The sequence below is a fragment of the Drosophila arizonae genome, chromosome 5, assembly GCF_054131065.1.
Source record: "Drosophila arizonae isolate 15081-1271.41 chromosome 5, UAZ_ARI_1.0, whole genome shotgun sequence".
NCBI classification, from domain to species: domain Eukaryota; kingdom Metazoa; phylum Arthropoda; class Insecta; order Diptera; family Drosophilidae; genus Drosophila; species Drosophila arizonae.
The window spans coordinates 22,193,425-22,214,712 of NC_142925.1; the positions used below are offsets into that span (position 1 = coordinate 22,193,425).

The window sequence follows — 21,288 nt, forward strand, 5'->3', positions numbered from 1 at the left end:
ATAAAATCATGTTTAGATTCATAGATATAAAAATATTCATTTAAGGAAAGCAATGTTTTCACTTAGACACTTTTAATATTTTTTAATTTACAATACTCTGTCTCAATTTTAGACAATATATATATTTAAGAAAGCCCTTATTTCATCATTGCATCATACGTGTACGACCGTGATGAAAATTTATTAAAACTCCATTTATCAACAAAAAAAATCAGCAACGTAAAAAAGCGAAGCTTCGAGTTGTGCATTTTGATTAACATTTAACTAATTGTTGTGTCAATTTGGGGTTTTTTGCTTGAATGCGCAAAAATTAACGTTTGCAGAGACCGCAACCAGTCGCATGGCTTCCCCTCTAAAAGCAAAACAAAACAAACCAAAAAAAAAAAAAGCTAAATGTTAAGGCCGTTAACAATTTGACGTTTTATATGTTTATGTCGGCAGGTTTCAATATCTCTAGTAAACGTGAGTATTACACAATGTGGGTGTCAAGATCTTGATGGGAAAACTTAGTCAATCGAATGTATATTTTTATGCAGTAATTATTTTAAACTTGAGGTAATTATATAATATCTGTTCAAGCGAGAGAATTAAATTAAAAACAATATACTTTTAAAGTAATAAATACCAGCATTAAGTTTAATAGGATTTGCTATTAGTGCACCCCTTAAAGGTGCATACATTAGCTTATATATACAAACGTACATACGACATAATAATATGGCATATATATATACATAGAGTACTACGAAATCACAGCTGATTGCCAAGGCACAAACTACAACTTTGTGTTGACGACATCCTCCTTAGGCTCGGTGGTCTGCACCTCATTCCATTTTTGTATTTTCCCCGAGCCGAACACCCAGAAAAATAAGGCAGGCAAAATGTAGGCAGCGGCTCCAATCATAAATATCCAGAACCATTCATCGATGGTATTCTGCAACAATCAAAAGATTAGTTAACGAAAAGTCTAATTAATTTAAGATTTTAGTCGCACCTTCTCTTCAGTAAACGCGGCTACGATCAGTGGCGAGAAGATGCCCGGCGTGGTGCCCAGGCAATTGATGATGCCGTACATGGTGCCCGCAAAGTTGGGTGCCAGATCCTGCGAGTTGGCCAAATTGGTGGAGGTCGCAGCCCCATTGAAGCCCAGCGATATGGTCATAATGGCCACACACACGTAAGGGTCGCGGCCGCAGAGTGCCAATATTATGAGCATAATGCCGGGCAAGATGTGAGCTATAAGCCAAAGAGTAGAGGATTAATATTCATATTGGAGACAGGTTAGTCTTTTACTTACAAGGCACGCAGAACAATTTGCGAGTGAACGTCAGAGTCCACCAGCCCTTGTTTCGAATCCAATCCGCAACGGAACCGAAGGCAAACGCAGCCAACAGACGCGCAATGTGCGGCAAGCTGGACAGGAAGCCAGCCGAGGAGAGATTGAAGCCAAGCACCTCGCTTAAGAACTTGGGCGTGGCTGTGATCAGGAAGAAGAGACCCCACATGCTACCATAGTGCAACAGAGTCAACGCCCAGAAAGGCATCGAGACGATGAGCTGTCTATATGGAGGCCATTTCTAGATGAACAAGAAGTTGAAAGAGAATCAATCAGTTCGATGGTAATCTATCTTAAATCCTCTCAATACTTACCGCCTTTTTGCTTAGAGTGCCGCCCAGACTGTTCTCAATATACTCCCGCTCCTTGATGCTGATGCTGCTATGCTGGGCGGGCGTGTCGCTCACCAGGTAGAACCACAAGCCCACTATGACGACCACAAAGGCAGCGACCACATAAAAGGCCCACACCCAGCCCAGACCCTCGATGATGAGGCCGCACAGTGGCCACGTGATGACCGTACCAAAGGTGCCGCCCATCAGCGAGGCCACGAACTTTCCCTTCTCATCGGGCGGCGACCACTTGGAGACCAAATTGTGACAGCACGGATAGACAACGCCCGAGACGAGACCAATCAGAAAGCGTAGAGCGAACACGGCGTACTTGTCCCAGGAAGCGGCCAAGGGAGTCAGAGCGGTTAGCAAAGCGCCCAGCAGGCAACTATACCCAGCCACATTGCGACCGCCGAGCATCTCCGCCAGCGTGCCACCCGGCAACGAGGTGATCATGTAACCATAGAAATAGCCACCCAGCAGGAGGGCCTGATCCTGCTGCGTCCAGTCGTAGCGCACGCCATACTATAACAAGGAAACGGATAGTGATAATTAAGATACAATGATAATGAGATATACAGTCCACTACTCACATCTGGCTGCTCCACGAGTGTTCCATTCTCATCTCGTTCCGTTACCATGGCAATGATATTGATCGACAGATTCACACGCATCATATAATTGATGAGGCACATCATGAACAACATTATGGCCACAATCACGCGCTTTGGCACGTAAACTGTCAAATAACAACAAATATTTGCATATATAAATAATGCTCAATTGCTATACTCATTTGTCAATTGAATGGGTGATTCTGGCTTCTCTCTTAATATCTATTCAGGAGCTAAAACATTTCTTAAAATCTCATTGAGCTGTCTGAAAGAGATAAATCTAAGGGCTTATGGATTTTGAAAAAAGAGAGAAACAGAAATCTAAGGGATTATGGATTTTGAAAAAAGAGAGAAACCGTTATAATTCGACCTATTGAATAACAATCTTAAGAACAAGAATGATTTATAACAATATTGACAATTTTAAAAGTAAAATAATTATATTCAATTAAACTATTATCAGTTATTAAACTATTTGATCACTTTTTAATATCATAAAAGCTAAAAACAAAAGTTTTGGCTCTGAGCTGTTTGAAAAAAAAAAAAGGAGAAAAAACATTTGAATAAAGACTTTGTACTTATATCGTGTCCTAGATTAATTTTATTAATGAAAAATATTTAGTTGTATATTTTTTGGTTTTTATAGTTATATATTAAAATGAAAAAATGTTCTTTATAGTCTTTTAAAAGTTATATATTCAAAATTAATTTGTATATATTTAATTAGAGATTCAAGAAGAGAACACAGAAGATATACATGTATATTTACTGTTAGATCTAGAAAAATCTACAATTGCTGACGAACTCTCTCTCAAAAGTAGGTAGCAATTATCTTCACATTCGAGAGTTTCAGAAGAGTTCAATCGAAACAAAAACCTAAAGCACCTTTTGAGCGCGTATTGCTAGTCGCTAGTGCCGTAGGTGTTATTGTTGTTTCTTTTTGTCTATTTTGCTACAAATATTGTTATATTTATTTTGTATTTATTTACACATTTTCATCCCGTCTATAATTTGACATGAGCGTTAGAGCAATTAGCGGCATATCGACGGCTCTGTCAACGTCAACTTTGCTTATTTTATTCAGGGCCTCTAATGAACGGCGCCTGCGTAACGCTCAATATTGAAGCGTTTCATTAAGCCCACAGCTCAGATAATTTTTTGCACGTGAATCTTATTTTGGATTGCATATATTTGTGTGTTTAATGTGTGTTTACTTACAGAAGGGGATAACAGCCATTTTGCCGGATTATTGTTGCCTTTATTGCTGTGCCGCACGTCAATATCAACTGAAAGATGATAAGAGGAAGCAGTTGAACACTTTATTATTATGCATTACACCTGAGGAAAGTCGCAATCAAATTGCTTCAAGTTTAAATAAGTGCCACAATTTAACGTAAGCCGAGAATGCGGATTTATTTATTTATTAATTTTGCCTTTCGCTTTTTTTGTGTCATTTTCGTTCAGGTTTCCATGCAGAGATATCTTAAATAAATATTTTATCAACTTAAGCATTATACACTCGATTTATTTAAATAAAAGGAAACCGCCTCTTATTTCTTTGTTTTGTTTTTCACTATGCAGAAATATTTAAAATGCACAAGTTTAAAATTATAATTTAGTTCTGACTTTTAAAATGGTATTTAAAATTTTAAGAAAACTTTAACTCTAAGGGTATTCACATGGTTTTTAATAAGATCTCAAAGCATGCCAACTGTAAAGCTTAACGAGCTCTACGTAACTTGAATGCCCCAGTCAAGCTTTTATGAGGTAATTAACAGCCGATCTGGCAAATGAGTTCTACAGATTATTCTAAATGAATTCTTCACGACAGATTGATCGACTCTTCGCATTCATTGAGTTGCGAGCCCAGATTTAATAAGTTCCAATTCAAATTATAGACAATACCAGTGAAATTGTGAAGGGATTTGTTTTTGTTGCTTCGTTTTTTGCGCAAACTGGGGAATCACCTGATCGACCTGCATCTCTCTCTAGCTAGCTTAGCTCTATTTTATATCTTTTGAGCGGGTTTTTTAAGCACAATTTGGCTAACACGTGCCACATGAATACAGTTACCATATCTACATATATTAGCGACATCGAAGAGATATGGGCCTATTGTTAGTTGACAAACAGTTTAAGCACGTCTCGCTACCATTTTGGCCAGGCACGTGAGCAGCATTCACGCCAAACTGAGTTATGAACATGACAAATCGCAATACCAAAAAAACTTGTCATCAACTTTTTAAAATGTTTTTGATTTAATTCTTGATTTATGTGTGTATGTACTGCATATATACTATATTTAGTGGCCCGTCATTGTGGTCATTGAAGCAGCCTTTTGATAAGGTAATTGCACCCAAGCACGCCACACTAAATATTTTTGTAAAATATTTCCGGTACAAAATTGTTCAGATACAATCCCGAAAAAAAAAAAAAAATAAAAAAAAAATTAGAGAGAGATCTAGAATTGCATTCGCAAATTCAAAAATACTTGACCAGAGTGTTTGTGTATATAATGACGCCCTTGGCACGTCGAATTCGAATATCGGATACAATTTGGACAGCTGTTTGAAAGCCATTCACAATATTGCACATGCAGTTCGCCAATTGGCATTCAGCCTCGTCTAATTTACGTGTGTACATATCAGTTAGACAGGGTTAAGTACGACAGTGAGCTAGGCACACACACACACTCGTCTGGAAATGGCAAAATGTAATAAAATTTAAAACACTTCAATTAAATTTGAGAAATATTCATAAATTTCAATTAGCGCCTCTCAAAATCTGATATATTTCCACAGCTCATATTCAAGGCTGTTCATCTGAGTGGGAAATTTACGATGAGCCATCCTTTACCCTTACGTAACTCACATGACACACATTCATAACAACTCGAGAGGCATTAATTGCAAAAATTAAAGAAATCTCAGCTAACGAAACAAGTAAATTTACTAGCGGCCTGCCCACATAAAGAGTCGTCTGATAGATAGCAGCTACTCTGTAAATCATTCAAAATTTCATATAAAGCTTTTCGGCAATGCCCGACTAGTAAATACCCTAAGCCAAGGAGGCGTGATTTTAGTGGAAACATTTGAGCCGGTAGCAATGCAAAAAAATCTTTATTGATTCTTCTTTCGAAACACTATAAATATATCTGTTATCAAATTACTGTGATAATAATCATGAAATTTCCCAGGTCCTTTATAGGGCATTATAAAAGGCGAATACGTACTTTAGCACAAGATATAAAATAGCTCATTTTCATTTTCCGACTTTATGAAAAATATTATTATAGCCAATTGATCGGAGTTCATGATTCAAGTTTTTACGATATGCAATATAATTTCCCATAATAAAATCCTAATATGAATATCTAATAAATTTATGAATAGTATTTATAAGGCATCTCGGATGTCAGTATGAGGACTTATACTGACGAAAAGGGAGAAAAACAGACGGACTTTATTTACCACACATAAAAATGATATATAGCTTAAAATATAGTGTAATGAAATACTATACTAAACTATTTTATATTACCAGTTACTATTCATTGGAATACTACTTAGAGTACTAACAGTTATTGTACCCACTATCGATACTCGATTACCCCTGCCCGAACTCGTATCTCCAAGAACTAAGCTAATGGCTTTAGAGTAGCTCCATAAAAATATATTTGAGGTGGTTTGCTGTGATAAGCAATCTTCTAGGTCTTGGACTTAGTCTAGGTTAAACCAAAATTCTCAATGAACGAAATAAATCCAAATCAAACAATAATATACAAATTAAAATGGGGGGAAAAAAAAACACAATAACAATAAAGAACACAAATCAAAAGTTAAAGCAACTAGGCGAATAAAGTATATAGCCCCACAGCTCTTAATACTGGGTTATCATGTTACGGCAAAAACCCACAGCTCAATAAAAAAAATTAAAAAATATATATTTATATATTTTCTGGGTAGACGAACTTGATCGGAAGTTAAATATATGCAATTATGACGTCTCAATGTATATTTTATAAATAAGCTATCCATAGACGCTGGACGACGTGACGTGAATTAGCATTTGCGGCACTTTTATGTACATCCCAAAAGTAGAATTCGCACTAAAGATGTGCCATATTTAAGTTAAAATCACAAAGAGAATCTGATTAAAACGTTGGCTTAATATGTATTTAATTAGTTAGTTTAACTAATAAGCCAACTAGTTAAGTCACCTGATATCCTAAACGCCATATTTGTGTGCAACAAAACATATTGTTATGAGCATGCGATGATTGTTTAAATGCCATTCAAATGTTTACTGTAATTCTTCTAAATATTGTTATATATTATTGCAAAAAAAGTTAACGTGAAACGTGATTAATGATATCTCCCCAAACGGAATTGCATAATATGAAATATTGATTTAACACATAAACCTCCATAATTAAAATAAAAACAGCACAGAAACACGATCTGCTCTGGAACATAACATGAACTCCGTGCCTAGCTTCTGAATATTTTGTATGCATATACATATGTGCTAGAGCACAGCTTTCTCTGTTTCAAGCTTGATATTGATTAAGAGGGAATGCTAGAACTATCCATAATTATTTTATAAAAATAAAAAAATTAATTTTTTTGTTCCAAACGCTTCAAAATGGAAAAATATTTGTAGGATTTGTAGGGAATGAAGGGAAAACCAGGTGTACTAAGAGGCAGTAGAGACCGTCCAATTATCCTAATCAACATATAAATACTTTATAAGCTTGGTCGTGTCTGCGTACTTATATGAATAATTTCTTTGTAAGCCAACAATGATTAGGAGCAATTAATCTGATAAATCAGTTGTACAATCTTCTGACTCGGTCTTTAAAATAAGTGTTAATATTACTGAGTCTCCATTAGCTACATTAGGCTCTAACTACAGCAAACAGGTAGCCAAGGAACTCACGCTTACTCAAGATCTACGCTTAATGCAATAACTCTCAAACAAAAGCCAAATGGGCTGTAACTATATATACTGCAATTAGGTTTGAGAATGTGGCTAATTAACTAATCGGGAGCGTGGGGCCTTATCAACATCATTTTGGCCTGGCTTTATAAAATCAGCTCCGAAATTTATGATTCTATATGACGAGCAGAGCAAATAGAAAACAAATCGTCATTGTAAATTATACGATCGGGCATGGTGGCCTGATAACGGGGCCAGCCTAAATGGCACACATTAAAGTTAGCTTAATCTTCAATTAGCTGTAAAGTAACAAAATAATATACTTTCGGACCTACGCATGGACTGTTGCAGCGCTATACGATATTTATTGGGCATATATTGATTTGATTTACCAGCAACGAAAACAAACACTTGCAGCGGGAGTTGGGGCGACTGTGGTATCACGATATCAGAGTTGGATCTTGGCCATAGAGCACAATTAAGCCGTTAGCTGTGCGATATACATAAACATAATACCCATATATATATATAACGTATTATACATCCATAGCACGCGTGCAGAAACCATTTACATAAGACATGAGCTCACAATTGACATGGTTTGGTAGTTTATATTTCTCTTTCTTTCTCCTGCTCTCCTTCTCTCATGCTCCATCTCTCTCTTACTGTCTCTCTGTCTCTTACTGACTTTTGAAAGAAAAAAAAAAACGTTTTAAACAAATCAACATTAGTCAGATTGTTTGGCTATCGAGCACAGTTGTTTGTTTTTGTTTTTGCCTTTTTTCGAGCTTTTTCTGCAAACTAATTCAATGGCAATGAACCGTATATCACATAAAATTCAAATATGTGTAATGTACCAGTTAGGTGTAGTTATTCTTGCTTTATTGTATTCCGAGCGCATCGTAAATGCGTATTCAGGGTATATTGGTTTTGCTGAAGTGATCGTAACAGAAAGGTTAAAGAAGGCGTGAGCGAGAATAATGATGAGGATCGTGATGAGGATCTGGATATGCAACTTGATAAGGATCAACAGTAGAGTCGATCTAGTTTGTATTTATCTGTAGACTACATATATTTAAGCTAGATGAGGATCAACAGTAGTGTCAATCAACTCCCCTGAGCGTGCTTATGCGTAATTCCGATCTCTGAACTTTTGTCCAGGGAATAGTCCTCCGCACTTTCAGGTACCACAATATCCATTAAAATCCTACACACCTATGAATTATTCTTCAGATTGTGGGTCTCTCCTACAAGTCCCTCCGAATTTGGACGCAAATCTGATGCTTGAAGTTAGAAAGTGGCGCACATACATATTTTGATGGCCAATTGATGAATGAAACGGTTGACAGCGAAGTTATTCAATAACGTATTTCACATAAGGCGAGGGAAGAAGAAGAACAGCGTAGGCGTAAAGTGCGAAACGAACAACACCTAACACATACATACATATGTATGTATATTTGTGGGTGTGTGTGTAGATTTAAGCTAGAATGCGTGCAGCAACAGTTGATACTGTATTCAGGGTATTTGCTTGTCGGGCACTCCCGATTGGAGCAATCGTATTTGATTTGATTTGATTTGATTTGATTTGAATGTAAATGTTACGTACTCTCAGACAACGGAATTGAATTTAACTCACGGCACTAATACCCATGGAATCACATTTTTGCACGTTATAATTAAATTTCGAAATGCACAACCCGCAATTACATGGTACACAAAATAAATTCGTAGCACTGTTTGCGCGAAGTAGTCAAAATAATTGATCATATAATTAGCAACTTGATTAATGCAAAATCAATGTGAAAAATGGCACGTTACAAAAAGGAAAACATCATTTTTTCCAATAAATTAACAAATAAAATGCTACTGAATTGGAGAGTGAAAAAAATATCTAGATATTTCCAAAGACATTCGAATGTTGCATAAGCGGAGCGCATCTCAAACGCGAATTTTAAAATAAGCAACAACAAGCAGATTGAAATTTGATTGTAAAATATTTAAAGATTTAAAGAAAAAAGAGAGATAAATAAAAAACTAGTTGCTATTTGAAATTCGAATTTATAAATGAACTAACATATATTATAGCAAATCAAAACACGCAACTTTAAATATGAGAAATACTTAAAAACAAACAATTTAAATGTAAAGTCTAAAGCGCGTCTGTTTGGATTCAAATTGGTAAATCATCTCTAAGCACCTCACTTCCTTGTCTTCTTCCCAGCCAAGAGGTTCCTTGGCCCCCATTTGGGCTCAGCTCCGCGAGCTGGTTGCACTTGCCCCACTTGCCAACTGACTAAGCACTGCGATCTTCGATACGAGAGCAAAGCATTTTGTTGACATGGCACACTTTCAATGATATGCAAGAAATTTTTCCATGACACTTTGTAGAGAGATTGCGTGCGACTAAAGATCAGTTATTTTTTTGTTATTCGCTTTGAGTCCTTTCTCAACTTTTGCAAATTGTTCATTTTCAGATTAAGTAATGCTCGCACACACACACTTTACTACACTCACATTTTGGATACGCGCTTAGCGCCCGATCTGCCACCAGCTAAATATATATTGGGCTTGGGAGTTACTGGATTGGATGGCAGGTGCTACAGCTGAGAATGCCGCAAAACGAATGAAGCTAAATCGCCAACAGCCAATGGCATATATACTTCACTTACTTATGTGAGACGACAACGACAACGACAACGGCGACGGCAACGGCAACGGCAACGGCAACGGCAACGGCGATGTCGACGATGTTTTAAGCAAAACCTCGGCCAACACTGAAAAAAATAAAAATAAACGGTGAAAAATTATTTAAATTGTTGTTGACTGCGAAGCTAGCAGATTTTCTCTCTCTCTCTCTCTCTTTTTCACTCTCTCTTTCTATCTCTTTCTCACCCTCTCCTTCTCTCTCCCTCTCTCTCACACACTCTCAGCTCTAGCATTGTGTTGAAAGCGCGCTAGACATAAACTCTAAAAAAAATCGAGTGTTATATTGCACCATCGAGAATTTATGAGTTCAAAAATATTGACGAATTCGTGGCTTTTATGGTAACGGAAACAACCAAACTAAGCTTGAATCATAAACATGAAGTCCATTTCTAGATTCTTGACAGTCCTGACTTCAAACCAATTCAAGCAACAACACGCGCTGAGCTGTTTGCTTTGTTTATTAAAAAAACTTATAGTTCAAAATTATGCATATTTTTAGCATACCCAAACGAAATTCCCCAAAAACTGCAAGAGTTTCAAGCACTGACTACCGCATACCCTTCACAATAAGTGAAGTGTGCATAATTTGGCTAGTAATTCGAGTGATTAACGATTAGATTGATGCTGATTGTAATCAATTTTTATTATTACTATTATAATATGTACTGTCGCTCATTGAAGCACTAAGTATATGCCGCGTCTAACAATAAAATTAGACGTAAGCTCGGTTTTATCAAAAGCCAGTCATCATTTTAACTAATACGTAAAATATTTTTGTTTACTTATTTTTTAATTAGCGCGTTTAACAAATGCCTGCGAATTTGGCAAGCAAGCGTTAAATTAGCACGAGATAATTAAATATATTTTTTACAACCTAAAATTCTGAAATTTTATTGAAGCATTGACATTACGATTAAATTATTAAACTTATTTATGAAGTTATTTATTTCAAGTCTAAATTAAATAATTATCAAATAATTCAAAGCCGTCTGATTGTTTGCGTTAACTGACCAAGTGAGCCTCATTAGAGTATCCAATAGTCGTCAAATTAGATGAATTGGTATATTTGAAGTCAATGTCACCAAAGAGTTACCTAGAGTAACCCTTCCTTACCCACACACGCTGCGGCTACAGATCATCATCTAATCATGCTGCGAGAGACTCTGATAAAAACTGTAAATGCTCGTGACTACTACGAGTAGAAGCTGTAACCTACTCGGGACGCGCGAATGTGTTGTCAGATAATTAATTTTATTGATGCATTTAGCTGCCTGAAGATAAGCCGCGATGAGTTTTTGATAACAGTTGTTAATTCGCTTTGTGTTCGCGCCCTCTTAGTTATCTAAAATGTTTCCCGTAAGTGAAACATGTGTTTTAACATCCACAATATTTCATACACCAAGCCCCCTGATTTGGATGCATCGATTAAAACAGGTTTTATATTTTATTAATATATTTTCGCTTAACATTTCTCTGCTTTCGAGTTGTTTTAGTGGTACAGCAGCATTTAAAGCATTTAAAAACGTACTAGAACATTTTATTGACATAATTTTGCACTACTTAGTTAAAATATATTTAAATTAGTTGGTAAATGAATATAGGTGCATATATCAAAGAATCCTTGTACAATAGTAGCTCGTCAACAGAATGCCTTTCAGGACATGTTCACATAAAGCATGCGCTGTGCACATACCCTACCCACGAGTTTGCTGTACTCGAGAATCACATCGCGATCGACATCACCGTCATTCCTCTGTGAGCAAAAGCAAATCAAAAAGGAAATTATTTCATTCGATGAGCTGGCAACAAAAAAGGAAGTACTTACTTGTATGAATCTACCGTAGCTGATGCAGGTCTGTGGGTTGATAAGCAGCATTACATCATTTAAATGCTGATTTAAAAACTCATTCACGTCCTTTGCTGTGGCATCCGGATTTAAGCGTTGATACTTTTTAGCGTCAAGTTTGTTGCGTATTTCTAGCGAAAATACAGAATATAAAGTCAGCATAAATCTTTCATTATCGGCAATTTGTTAGCTACCATCAGTTAGGGGGAACCAAACGTAAGTCTCGGGGCAGAGTAAATAGGAAGCGGACAGTTTGCCTTTGTAACGCATCTTGGGACAAGAGTGAATGTAAAAGCCCATATAGTAATACTTTAATGCGGGCACTCGCTCGGCAAGTGTTTGCACCAAGTCGATTTCCCTACAATGAGAAAGGCAATAAGTATATTAATAATTTTTATTTGCAAACTCGACTCTTTAAACTCACCTTAGAGAACCATATGTGCCCAAGGATAAAAAGCTATAGTCCGGATCGTAAAAAAAGTAAACTGAGCTAACCGAGCCTGGCAGTATATCAATGACTCCAACAGCGATCAACTTGGTGTCCAGCCAATATTGCTGATGAAAAGATCCATAGCCTACGTTCGGCAAATCCTCTATTTTTTTGTGCTGTAAATAATGTCGACATACGGATTAGAATCGCATATTTATGATCCTTGCAATTTGTTGTTAAACATTTCTTGTTTGATTGATTGGCAACCTTGAGGGGCGAGTGTTGCAGATGTTCCTGGTAGGCTTTCATATTTTTGGGCGGATCATGGTGTATAACAATCTGATACTTCTGATACAGCTCGTAGCTTTGCGGCAACGTGCGCTTGAATTCCTCACCATCGACATTCACCAAACGCAGCTATGGATTTATAAAAAAAAAAAAAAGGAAACAGATAGTCATTGAAAATTACCTTTAAGGGGGATTTAACCCAATACCGCCGCATGCTTTCTAATGATAGGCGTGCAGGATTATCATTGTGTATGACTAATTGATATTTGCGATACAATGCGAATACTGCATCGGTACAAGTGCGCTGTGTATCTGAGGCAGGCACCAAGGCGATCTGCAACAAATAGCACAAATACGATGTGTGTACATAAAAGGGACAACAATGGGGCACTCGTGATACATAACATAAATCAATCAATCTATTTACAATATAATAGTTAATACACACAGGCACACATTTTCACAAACGGATGCAATGTTTAAACACTTGTCGAAAATATCATTCCTTGCAAATAAACCAGCATGCAGCTCGAGAAAGTTAAGTGTTAGCTTGCTTTGATACATACAAAGCTTAGTTAGTGGCTGCTCTTATCTCGAGCCGCATACGAATAAGTTCGCTTATCGATTTCAAATTGTTATTATTATAGGCGTACATACATACCTTTAACTGATGCTTATCAGTTTCCTTGGGGGCAGACAGAAAATCTTTTAAGGTCTTCTCCTGTATTTTCGACTGCGGCTGTGGCTGCTCATGCGGGACGCCCAATTTGGCTTGTCGGCGTTCGATGCGCATTTGTTTCGCCTTCTTCCGAGGCGGATTCAAATTGGGGGCAAATGCTGTAGGAAAATCCCTTTAATCGACATACATAGATTGAGCAAATGTTTCATTACTTACCTTTAATTTTGTTGTTGGCTAACAAGGACGCCGATGGGTCGCCTGACACTTGAATGGTGTTCGATGTTTTGATTTGTTCAACATGCGCCTGAACTAAATTCTCAACATGCTCCACGTTGAGTACTGAGGGCTTCTTATCAGGTAGCTGTGGTTGAGACTCATTTGCACTACCCGACACATCAACGTCATCGCCATCACCATTTTTGGGTTGACCCGGCGTATGTTGCTGCTCGTTCGGCTCACGCTTGCCATCCCGCAGAAACTTATTCATGCGCCTCAAAATGCGTTTATTGGACTTGGACAGTTTGAACTCCAGAGCATCGCACTTAATCGTGTAGCAGGGACAGCAGGTTTTGTCATTCTGTGGCTTATAACAATAGTTGCCGCAGCGTCGCCAGCCCCGATCGATGAGGTCTTGGTAGTCTTCGCAGGCTAAGCGATATGCATGCATACCTGTATGACGCACGCACAAAGAAATAAGAGATTCGGAAATAAATTCTTTGTAGCTCACTTACCATGCGATTTGCTGCAGTTGGTGCCCGAACAATAGCCACATTTGTTTGTCTGCTCGCCAAAGTACTGCACAATGCTTACACTCATGATTGCGTATACTATTCTTCTAATACTCGCGCAATCCTTTCTTACATTATTTTTATTTGAGTATTATAGTTTAAATGAATAAGAATCTGCAGCGAATGCAATGCACCGATCCGATGATTCTGTTGCGAAATAAAATAAATGTGATGGTATGCAATGCTATCGATATATCGATGCTATGAAATAGTGCTGGAAAACACAATCTAGAGCTGGTCAGCTGAGACTGAACTAGTTCTGTTCTATTATTTGCGGTCAATTGTTGTGATTGTGATTGGGTTCTTCTTTTGATTGGAATGGTAGTGAATAAATAATACTAACGAATATAGTTTGCTGAAATAATAGAAACCATTGCTGAAAAAGCTTCATGAAATGATTCACTAACTTAATGAATTAAAGAGCGCGTTTAAACGGAAAATCCACTTAATCAACACTATTGCATGCCATATCATATTGCGACATTTAATTACCTGAATTTAAATCAATTGTATTAGTTAGCCATGAAGTGAATTAGCTATTAGGTGTATAAAAACAGTAAGTTTCTAATTTCCGCACTTCATCAGTGAGACAGATTTGGACAAACCTGCCATGTAATGCGAAACGGAAAATTGAGTAGTGCGCAGTTTGTGAAGTGAAAGTTGTTATACTCCTAATTAAAAAAGCTTTCAATTGCTGAAGTGTATATCAGAATGCCATAATTATTAAGTAATTAAAATAACATCCCAAGCAAAACATCTTAGTTATACATCTTCATAATTAAATATTGTTCGGTTGATTTTCTCAGATCCGCAATGATTGCAGCAGAAGCATCTGAGGTGGGCCATCACACTCCCAAGCCAAATGCCCACTTTGAGCATAACATCAAGTTGGCTCGATCGAAGCAAGAGCTCAATGGAAAAGTAATCGTAGCACAAACAGTCCCTCCCACACCCACTGTACCCGCCGATTTGAAGCCTACCTATCTGAAATTGTACACCAATTGCCAGGAGCACGCCGCTTACTTTGCCAAGGATCATACGGAGTATGGACAACGGCTGCATGCCGCACATATTGCCTGGCAAGATTTCATAGTGCTAGCGAATCGTCTGGTACTGCAAATCGAAACATTTGCCCATGAATATGATTTTGACGAATCAACCCCAGGAAACGGATATCGTAGCTTTATTTATGTAACCAATGCATGCATCGACCATGGGCTCAGCATTTGCCAGCACTTGCTTGCCACTCGCGCCACACTCTTCTTTCGCAAGAAGTTCTACATGAAGGAGGTAGAAGCCTGCTCCCAGTTGCTGTGCTCGATCTGCACCTGCTTACAGTATCTGTTGATACTGCGCCAATGGTCCATGAATACGGGCGATCTGCTGGGCAGCGGTCGGCATACGGCCGAACAGCTCTTCGAATTGGGCGACACCATCAATCAGTATTGTTTCTATGGCCGTTGCTTAGGCTTTCAGTATGGAGACTCCATACGTGGTGTGCTTCGCTTTCTAGGCATCGGCATGGCCAGCTACTCGGAAACGTATTACTCCCAGACAGACAATAGCAGCAGCTCACTGCTAAAAACCACTCGCAGTCTCTGGTCGAGCGGTAAATACCTCATGAATCCGGAGCTGCGTGCCAGACGTATTGTAAACATTTCGCAGAATGCGAAAATCGATTTCTGCAAGTCATTTTGGTTTCTTGCCGAATCGGAACTCATGCACAAACTGCCCAGCATTGTGGGCAGCTCCATCAAAGTAAATCGCATAATTGAATTGCCCGCCGAGCCTCTTCGTTTGCCAGCACGTGTGCAAAAACCAGGCAACGCCACGGACACTGACAATGAGCTGCAGTTCGTTGATATACCCGTGCCCAGTTCACATTTGGGACCTGGTCTGCCGGTTTCGGTGCGCCTGCTCAGTGCGAAGCGACGAGCTGGTATGCTGGGCGAGGGTCGCTATCGTGGCTGGCGTCGCCCATCGGCGCCTTCGAAATCAATACTATTTCACTGTCACGGCGGTGGCTTTGTGGCGCAATCTTCAAAATCGCATGAGCTATATCTACGCGACTGGGCTGTGGCGCTGGACGTGCCAATACTCTCGGTGGACTACAGCCTGGCACCGGAGGCACCCTTCCCACGTGCCCTGGAGGAGGTATACTACGCCTACTGCTGGCTGCTGAACAACGCACAACATCTGGGAACGACAGCAGAGCGTGTGATTTGCGCTGGCGATTCAGCGGGCGCCAATCTCTCCATCGGCTTGGCGCTTAAATGCATTGAACAGAATGTACGAGTGCCGGATGGTCTGTTTCTGGCTTACTGTCCTACGCTAGTTAGCTTTGTGCCCAGTCCGGCGAGGCTGTTGTGTCTAATGGATCCGTTGCTGCCATTCGGCTTCATGATGCGCTGCTTGCGCGCCTACGCGGCGCCGTCTAATGAAAAAATGCAAGAGAAGCATTTGGAGGAGCTAGAAGAAAAGAGCAACGCAGAAGCACAGGCACGCGCTGAGGAAGTAGAGAAGCTTGCACACAGCATGAACTCCAGTCGACGCACGTCGACGGCAAAGAGCCCGCTGACACCGCTCGAACCGCTCAATCGCTCGGATGAGGATGAGAGCAGCGACACGTTTGCCAGCGCCTCCTATCACAGTCAGACGGTGGAGCGCACAGATCTGCCCAGCACTGATAATAGCGATAATAGCTCCTGTGTGTCGTTCGAGGATGACTCGCAGCCCATCGAACATTATCCGATTGACATTTCTGCCGAGGTACCGAAGGATGCCGAATCTGCCGCCTATATTGACCATTTTCTAGATAAATATCTGATTGATACGGCTACCATAGAAGCCACCGAGGATAACACAACAGCACCTCCGCCATTGCCACTGGCCAATGGTGTCAACAAGAGTAACTCCGAAGAGAACATTATAATTGAGACAGGTCGTGAGATAATTGTGGACACGCTGCCAGGCCGCTTGCAGGAGGCTGTTAATAATATCATTAATCGCTGCACCCAATCCTATGAGATACAGAGCAGCACGACGTCTGGTCAGCAGGATGTTCGCAATTTGGATGCCTTGATTGCCCGCAGTCCCAGCGAAGAGTTTGCCTTCGAGGTGCCCAAAGATCCGTTTCTGTCCCCATACTGGGCCAGCGACGAGTGGCTCTCCCAATTACCCGAGACCAGCATACTTGTAAGTGTAGATTGAAACTAAATATACAATAAACCATATTAAAATTTAACTTTAATTCATATCTCTTGCAGACGCTTAACATGGATCCTTGCCTCGATGATTGCGTCATGCTTGCCAAAAAGCTGAAGCGTCTGGGTGGCCAAGTCCACTTGCAGATACTTGAAGGCTTGCCCCATGGCTTTCTAAATTTTACGATGGTACGAAATTTGTCTCCTTTGAATTCATTTATACAAGCTAATAATAAATCTTACTTACAGTTGTCCAATGAGGCAATGGATGGGTCCAAGCTGTGCATCAAATCACTGCAGGCATTGCTCCAGGCAAGTAAAGATAACAACGACGATAGCACCGCATACGACGCGACTTCCAGTCCCAGTGCGTGCTCAGCTGCATCGCCGGCGCCTTAAAAAGAATATGTACTAATCCCTACAAGCATAAATTATACATACATATGTATATGTATATATATACACATATTTATACTCATATATTAATATTTATACACGGTTTGTTGTATGCAACATGGACATGTTGTTTGTGTCGCACAATTCTTGCTTTAGTCGCATCTCAAATGTTTTTATACACTTTTATATATGATATTATGAATTAGATTAGCTTTATATGTTTTGTAATGGCAGCTCTAGCTAATATTATAGATAGGCTAAAGCTTCCAGATTTACACAGCCAATTGTTCAAGTATTGAGAGCGTGTAAACACGCTCTAAAATATTTTCTAAGAAACAAAAATGTACTCGCACAACACTCATGCAAACCCTCAAAATGTGCCTGTTATGAACGAGTATTTAGCCTAAGTTGATGACATTCGGAAGCTTGCAAAGTTTTTTAGAGAAGACAGCTTTATCATTTGCAAATGATTATTTCGACGAATTTCAGTTGCTGTTAATTCCCGACAACAGATTTAGGCGATCTGCTATAATTTAACCATATGCCAACTCTATTGATATTAAATGTACCCAGTGTTATGATATTAAATGGTTATTGCCAAACAACGAATGATTTATGTTTTGAAATATGTTTTATTTGCCCGAGGAAATGCTGAATGAAAGATCTTAAAACTTAGATGTCGTATGTAAGATAATTATTATGCGGTAAATGTAAATATGTAAAAATGAATACGTTCTGGGTAAATCGCGCGACAGCCTTATGTCTCGTTATCTTCAATCTTTGGCGCCAAATAGTAGCGTATGTGACCCAGATCCTTGATGGCATATTCAACCACCAACGGCACATCTGCGCACATGGACAGCTGCACCTGGGTGGAGAGTGGCGTTGCCTTGGTGAAGGCGTTCAGGTAGCGACAAGCAAAAGTTAGCGTGACTGGTTCCTGCATATCAATGGTGACAGCCTCCTCCTCTTTGTCCACTGAACCAGTTTGAGCCAACTTAATATTGGCCGTTCCAACATCACCGCTGGCCGAGAACTTGACGCCCTCTTTCGTACAGCAAATGACAACGGATTCACTGAACTGAGCCAAGTCACGACAGATGCGCGCAAATTCAATTGCGGGCATTCGCACCACACAAGAATACTCTGTTTCTGGAATACCCAAGTGCTCCTGATCGAGATTCATCAATTTCATCTCATAGTCGGAGACTTTTTCTTGATTAGCCGACTCGAACATGATGGTAACTGTGTCGGCATTATCCTGTGCCTTCATAGTCACATTATCCTCATTATTAGCGCACTTCAAGATCTTCGCCATGCTGCCCAGATTCATGCCCATGGAGAGATTACGATCACAGCGGAACTTATCAAAGCCATCTGATCTTAACGTCAACGAAACCAGCGACACGTGGGAGTTGTCCATGGCCTGGAGCTGTAAATGAAACATATAAATACCTTATATGTATATGATTTAAACAGGATGTAGCTGTTCTTACCTGTATGCCAGAATCGCTGCAGTCAAAAGTACCTTCATTGAGCAAATCTTTGATGGCATCCAAGATTTTCTTCAATATCGTGGCTTGTCCCAAACGTGCCTCAAACATATTGATTATTTAATTTAAATTATATTTGTGGAATGATAGTTTTTGAAATTTCGCTGAGCGACTTGATGCTGCGTGTTGCCTATGAGACTATTTAATGAATTCTACCGCGGTAAAACTCGCATTTTGGCGCGAACAGCTGTCAATCTGCACTGGGCACAGCGTTGCCCAATCACTTCAATTTACAAACATATTTAAGAAGGTGTAATAAATGTAGCCCTGATAAATATAGTTTGTAGTATTTATGTTTAAATGTGTTTAAATTTATTACAAATAAATATATCGTTTTGTTACATACACTTAATGATATTTGTTTACTAATTTGATCTGCGGTAAATTTCTTGGTTTTAACATGCGACCCAATTCATTTATTCCAAGGCCTAGTAATATTTTTGTTTTAATTAACAATTTGCCTGTATATAATTAATTTATGTATAAACTTACCATGCACAGTTCGTAAATTTGGTGTTCCTATGGGATCTAAAGTCGTAAAATATTCCACCAAAACTTTATGCTGTCGCATGGCTGCCACACAAACGGCTGGTATTAGCGAGGATAAATTAAAGTCCTGATATGTGCGCCGATGCAGCAACTCCAGTACTAGCTGCAAGTTTCCAGCATAGCTGGCCAGCGTTAGCGCGTTTTGGCCAAAATAGTTGACGGCGTAAATATTTGCACCGAACTCTAGCAATGTACGTGCACATTCCAATCTACCCAGGTAGCATGATTTGAGCAAAGCTGTATTTCCGTACATATCTACTTCTTCAATATTGTACTGTTGATTAGGCTCTACCGTACATATAGTACGCAATGCCCTAATATCATTTTCGGTTACACAGCTGAGCGCTAGAAATATTTACATGTAAATATTTTACTCACATTTAAATATTTAAGAACATTTACCACTCATTATTAAAGTAGAAACTTTTCGGTGTAACGGCACTTTTCCCAGGGCTACCGAGTTCAAAGTAACCCTGTGAAATTCCATAAACATCAGGTTTTTAACGTTGTTGCACACCGTTTTTCGAACTGTCAACGTCAAAAGTGGAAAGAAGCAGCGCATCCGCTTTCTTTTTCGGCTGAATAGTTGTCGCTTAAACAGGGCAAAATGGTGCGTCTACATATAAATCATGAAATATCTACCCAATCAAACAACAAAAGTTGCAGTTCTCTGCTATAATGCTAAATGCACGTCAAACTATACGCGGTGAAGCCTAAATGGTGCAGTTAGATAATATATAAATGTCTTAATAATTGCGCTGATTTGGGCGGAAATGCAATTTCGGCTTTTGTTGTTTACGATTTGTGCCGTACCAGTAAATTCGCGAATAATACAAATATGTTTTGAATTGCAGTCGCTCGTCATCCCAGAGAAGTTCCAGCACATTCTTCGTATCATGAATACGAACATTGATGGCAAACGCAAGGTTGGCATCGCAATGACTGCCATTAAGGGTGTTGGTCGTCGCTATTCCAACATTGTGTTGAAGAAGGCCGATGTGGATCTAACCAAGCGTGCTGGTGAATGCACCGAGGAGGAGGTAAATATGAAAATAAGAAACTGGAAGACAAACCTATTTACATTGTTTACATTTGTTGTTCGACAGGTTGACAAGGTAGTCACCATCATCTCCAATCCTCTGCAATACAAAGTGCCCAACTGGTTCCTTAACAGACAGAAGGACATCATCGATGGCAAATACTCGCAGCTGACCTCATCTAACTTGGATTCCAAGCTGCGTGACGATTTGGAGCGCTTGAAGAAGATCCGCTCGCATCGCGGTCTGCGTCACTACTGGGGCCTGCGTGTCCGTGGTCAGCACACCAAGACAACTGGTCGTCGTGGTCGTACCGTGGGTGTGTCCAAGAAGAAGTAAGCTTGCGGCTGGCTGATGCAGCATCGATCCCTGTATACAGGCTGACGCTTCTATTGGTTATGATTCTTCTATACACAATACAAAAAACAAAAGAAAAAACTAATTAAAATGAAAAAAAAAAAAAAAAACCTAAAAAATCGGATATTCAAATTTCAAGTGCAGTGGTTTGTGGTTGAAGAGAAAGAGTGAAAAACATTTTACAATAACAGCTCTAACAGGCACTTGTAACGCCTTCAAAAGTTGAAACCTAG

The 21,288-nt window shown here is 39.2% G+C and overlaps 6 protein-coding genes and 1 long non-coding RNA gene across 11 annotated transcripts; 3 read left to right on the plus strand and 4 right to left on the minus strand.

Annotated features, from left to right (window-relative positions):
• Positions 1–607: 607 nt before the first annotated feature.
• LOC108616689 (sialin) lies at positions 608–9,935 on the minus strand. Of its 2 annotated transcripts, none has more exons than XM_018012090.2 (7): positions 9,738–9,935; positions 3,501–3,568; positions 2,262–2,407; positions 1,651–2,193; positions 1,298–1,577; positions 995–1,236; positions 608–934 (listed from the first exon to the last, which is right to left on the minus strand). In XM_018012090.2, exons 2-7 carry the CDS (start codon positions 3,517–3,519, stop codon positions 776–778), a joined length of 1,389 nt encoding a protein of 462 aa, XP_017867579.1. In that variant the 5' UTR covers positions 3,520–3,568; positions 9,738–9,935; the 3' UTR covers positions 608–775. The 2 variants fall into 2 exon arrangements, with proteins under 2 accessions (XP_017867579.1, XP_089328500.1); XM_089472374.1 differs by lacking the exon at positions 9,738–9,935 and adding an exon at positions 9,421–9,667.
• On the plus strand, positions 8,920–10,030 carry LOC149268783 (uncharacterized). Its single transcript, XR_016270687.1, has 2 exons — positions 8,920–9,401; positions 9,698–10,030. It is a non-coding gene; the product is annotated as an uncharacterized LOC149268783 (long non-coding RNA).
• A 1,334-nt stretch (positions 10,031–11,364) lies between these two features.
• On the minus strand, positions 11,365–14,140 carry Ate1 (arginyltransferase 1). 2 transcript variants are annotated; one of them, XM_018012087.2, is made up of 8 exons: positions 13,904–14,140; positions 13,389–13,841; positions 13,155–13,330; positions 12,473–12,622; positions 12,200–12,381; positions 11,970–12,133; positions 11,755–11,906; positions 11,365–11,682 (listed from the first exon to the last, which is right to left on the minus strand). In XM_018012087.2, the coding sequence occupies exons 1-8, from the start codon at positions 13,986–13,988 to the stop codon at positions 11,584–11,586; spliced, it is 1,461 nt and encodes a 486-aa protein (XP_017867576.1). In that variant the 5' UTR covers positions 13,989–14,140; the 3' UTR covers positions 11,365–11,583. The 2 variants fall into 2 exon arrangements, with proteins under 2 accessions (XP_017867576.1, XP_017867574.1); XM_018012085.2 differs by lacking the exon at positions 12,473–12,622 and adding an exon at positions 12,675–12,827.
• Positions 14,141–14,191: 51 nt separating this feature from the next.
• Hsl (hormone-sensitive lipase) lies at positions 14,192–18,168 on the plus strand. Of its 3 annotated transcripts, none has more exons than XM_089470791.1 (4): positions 14,192–14,281; positions 14,767–17,155; positions 17,227–17,352; positions 17,413–18,168. In XM_089470791.1, the coding sequence occupies exons 2-4, from the start codon at positions 14,774–14,776 to the stop codon at positions 17,560–17,562; spliced, it is 2,658 nt and encodes an 885-aa protein (XP_089326917.1). In that variant the 5' UTR covers positions 14,192–14,281; positions 14,767–14,773; the 3' UTR covers positions 17,563–18,168. The 3 variants fall into 3 exon arrangements, with proteins under 3 accessions (XP_089326917.1, XP_017867571.1, XP_089326918.1); XM_018012082.2 differs by having other exon boundaries at positions 14,214–14,516; XM_089470792.1 differs by lacking the exon at positions 14,192–14,281 and adding an exon at positions 14,523–14,687.
• Positions 18,169–18,171: 3 nt separating this feature from the next.
• Positions 18,172–19,309, minus strand: PCNA (Proliferating cell nuclear antigen). Its single transcript, XM_018012091.2, has 2 exons — positions 19,056–19,309; positions 18,172–18,991 (listed from the first exon to the last, which is right to left on the minus strand). The coding sequence occupies exons 1-2, from the start codon at positions 19,161–19,163 to the stop codon at positions 18,317–18,319; spliced, it is 783 nt and encodes a 260-aa protein (XP_017867580.1). The 5' UTR covers positions 19,164–19,309; the 3' UTR covers positions 18,172–18,316.
• Positions 19,310–19,401: 92 nt separating this feature from the next.
• On the minus strand, positions 19,402–20,223 carry plu (plutonium). The gene is made up of 3 exons (XM_018012092.2): positions 20,064–20,223; positions 19,605–20,006; positions 19,402–19,540 (listed from the first exon to the last, which is right to left on the minus strand). Exons 1-3 carry the CDS (start codon positions 20,221–20,223, stop codon positions 19,461–19,463), a joined length of 642 nt encoding a protein of 213 aa, XP_017867581.1. The 3' UTR covers positions 19,402–19,460.
• Positions 20,135–21,165, plus strand: RpS18 (ribosomal protein S18). Its single transcript, XM_018012094.2, has 3 exons — positions 20,135–20,271; positions 20,516–20,701; positions 20,768–21,165. Exons 1-3 carry the CDS (start codon positions 20,269–20,271, stop codon positions 21,035–21,037), a joined length of 459 nt encoding a protein of 152 aa, XP_017867583.1. The 5' UTR covers positions 20,135–20,268; the 3' UTR covers positions 21,038–21,165.
• The last annotated feature ends 123 nt before the right edge of the window (positions 21,166–21,288 follow it).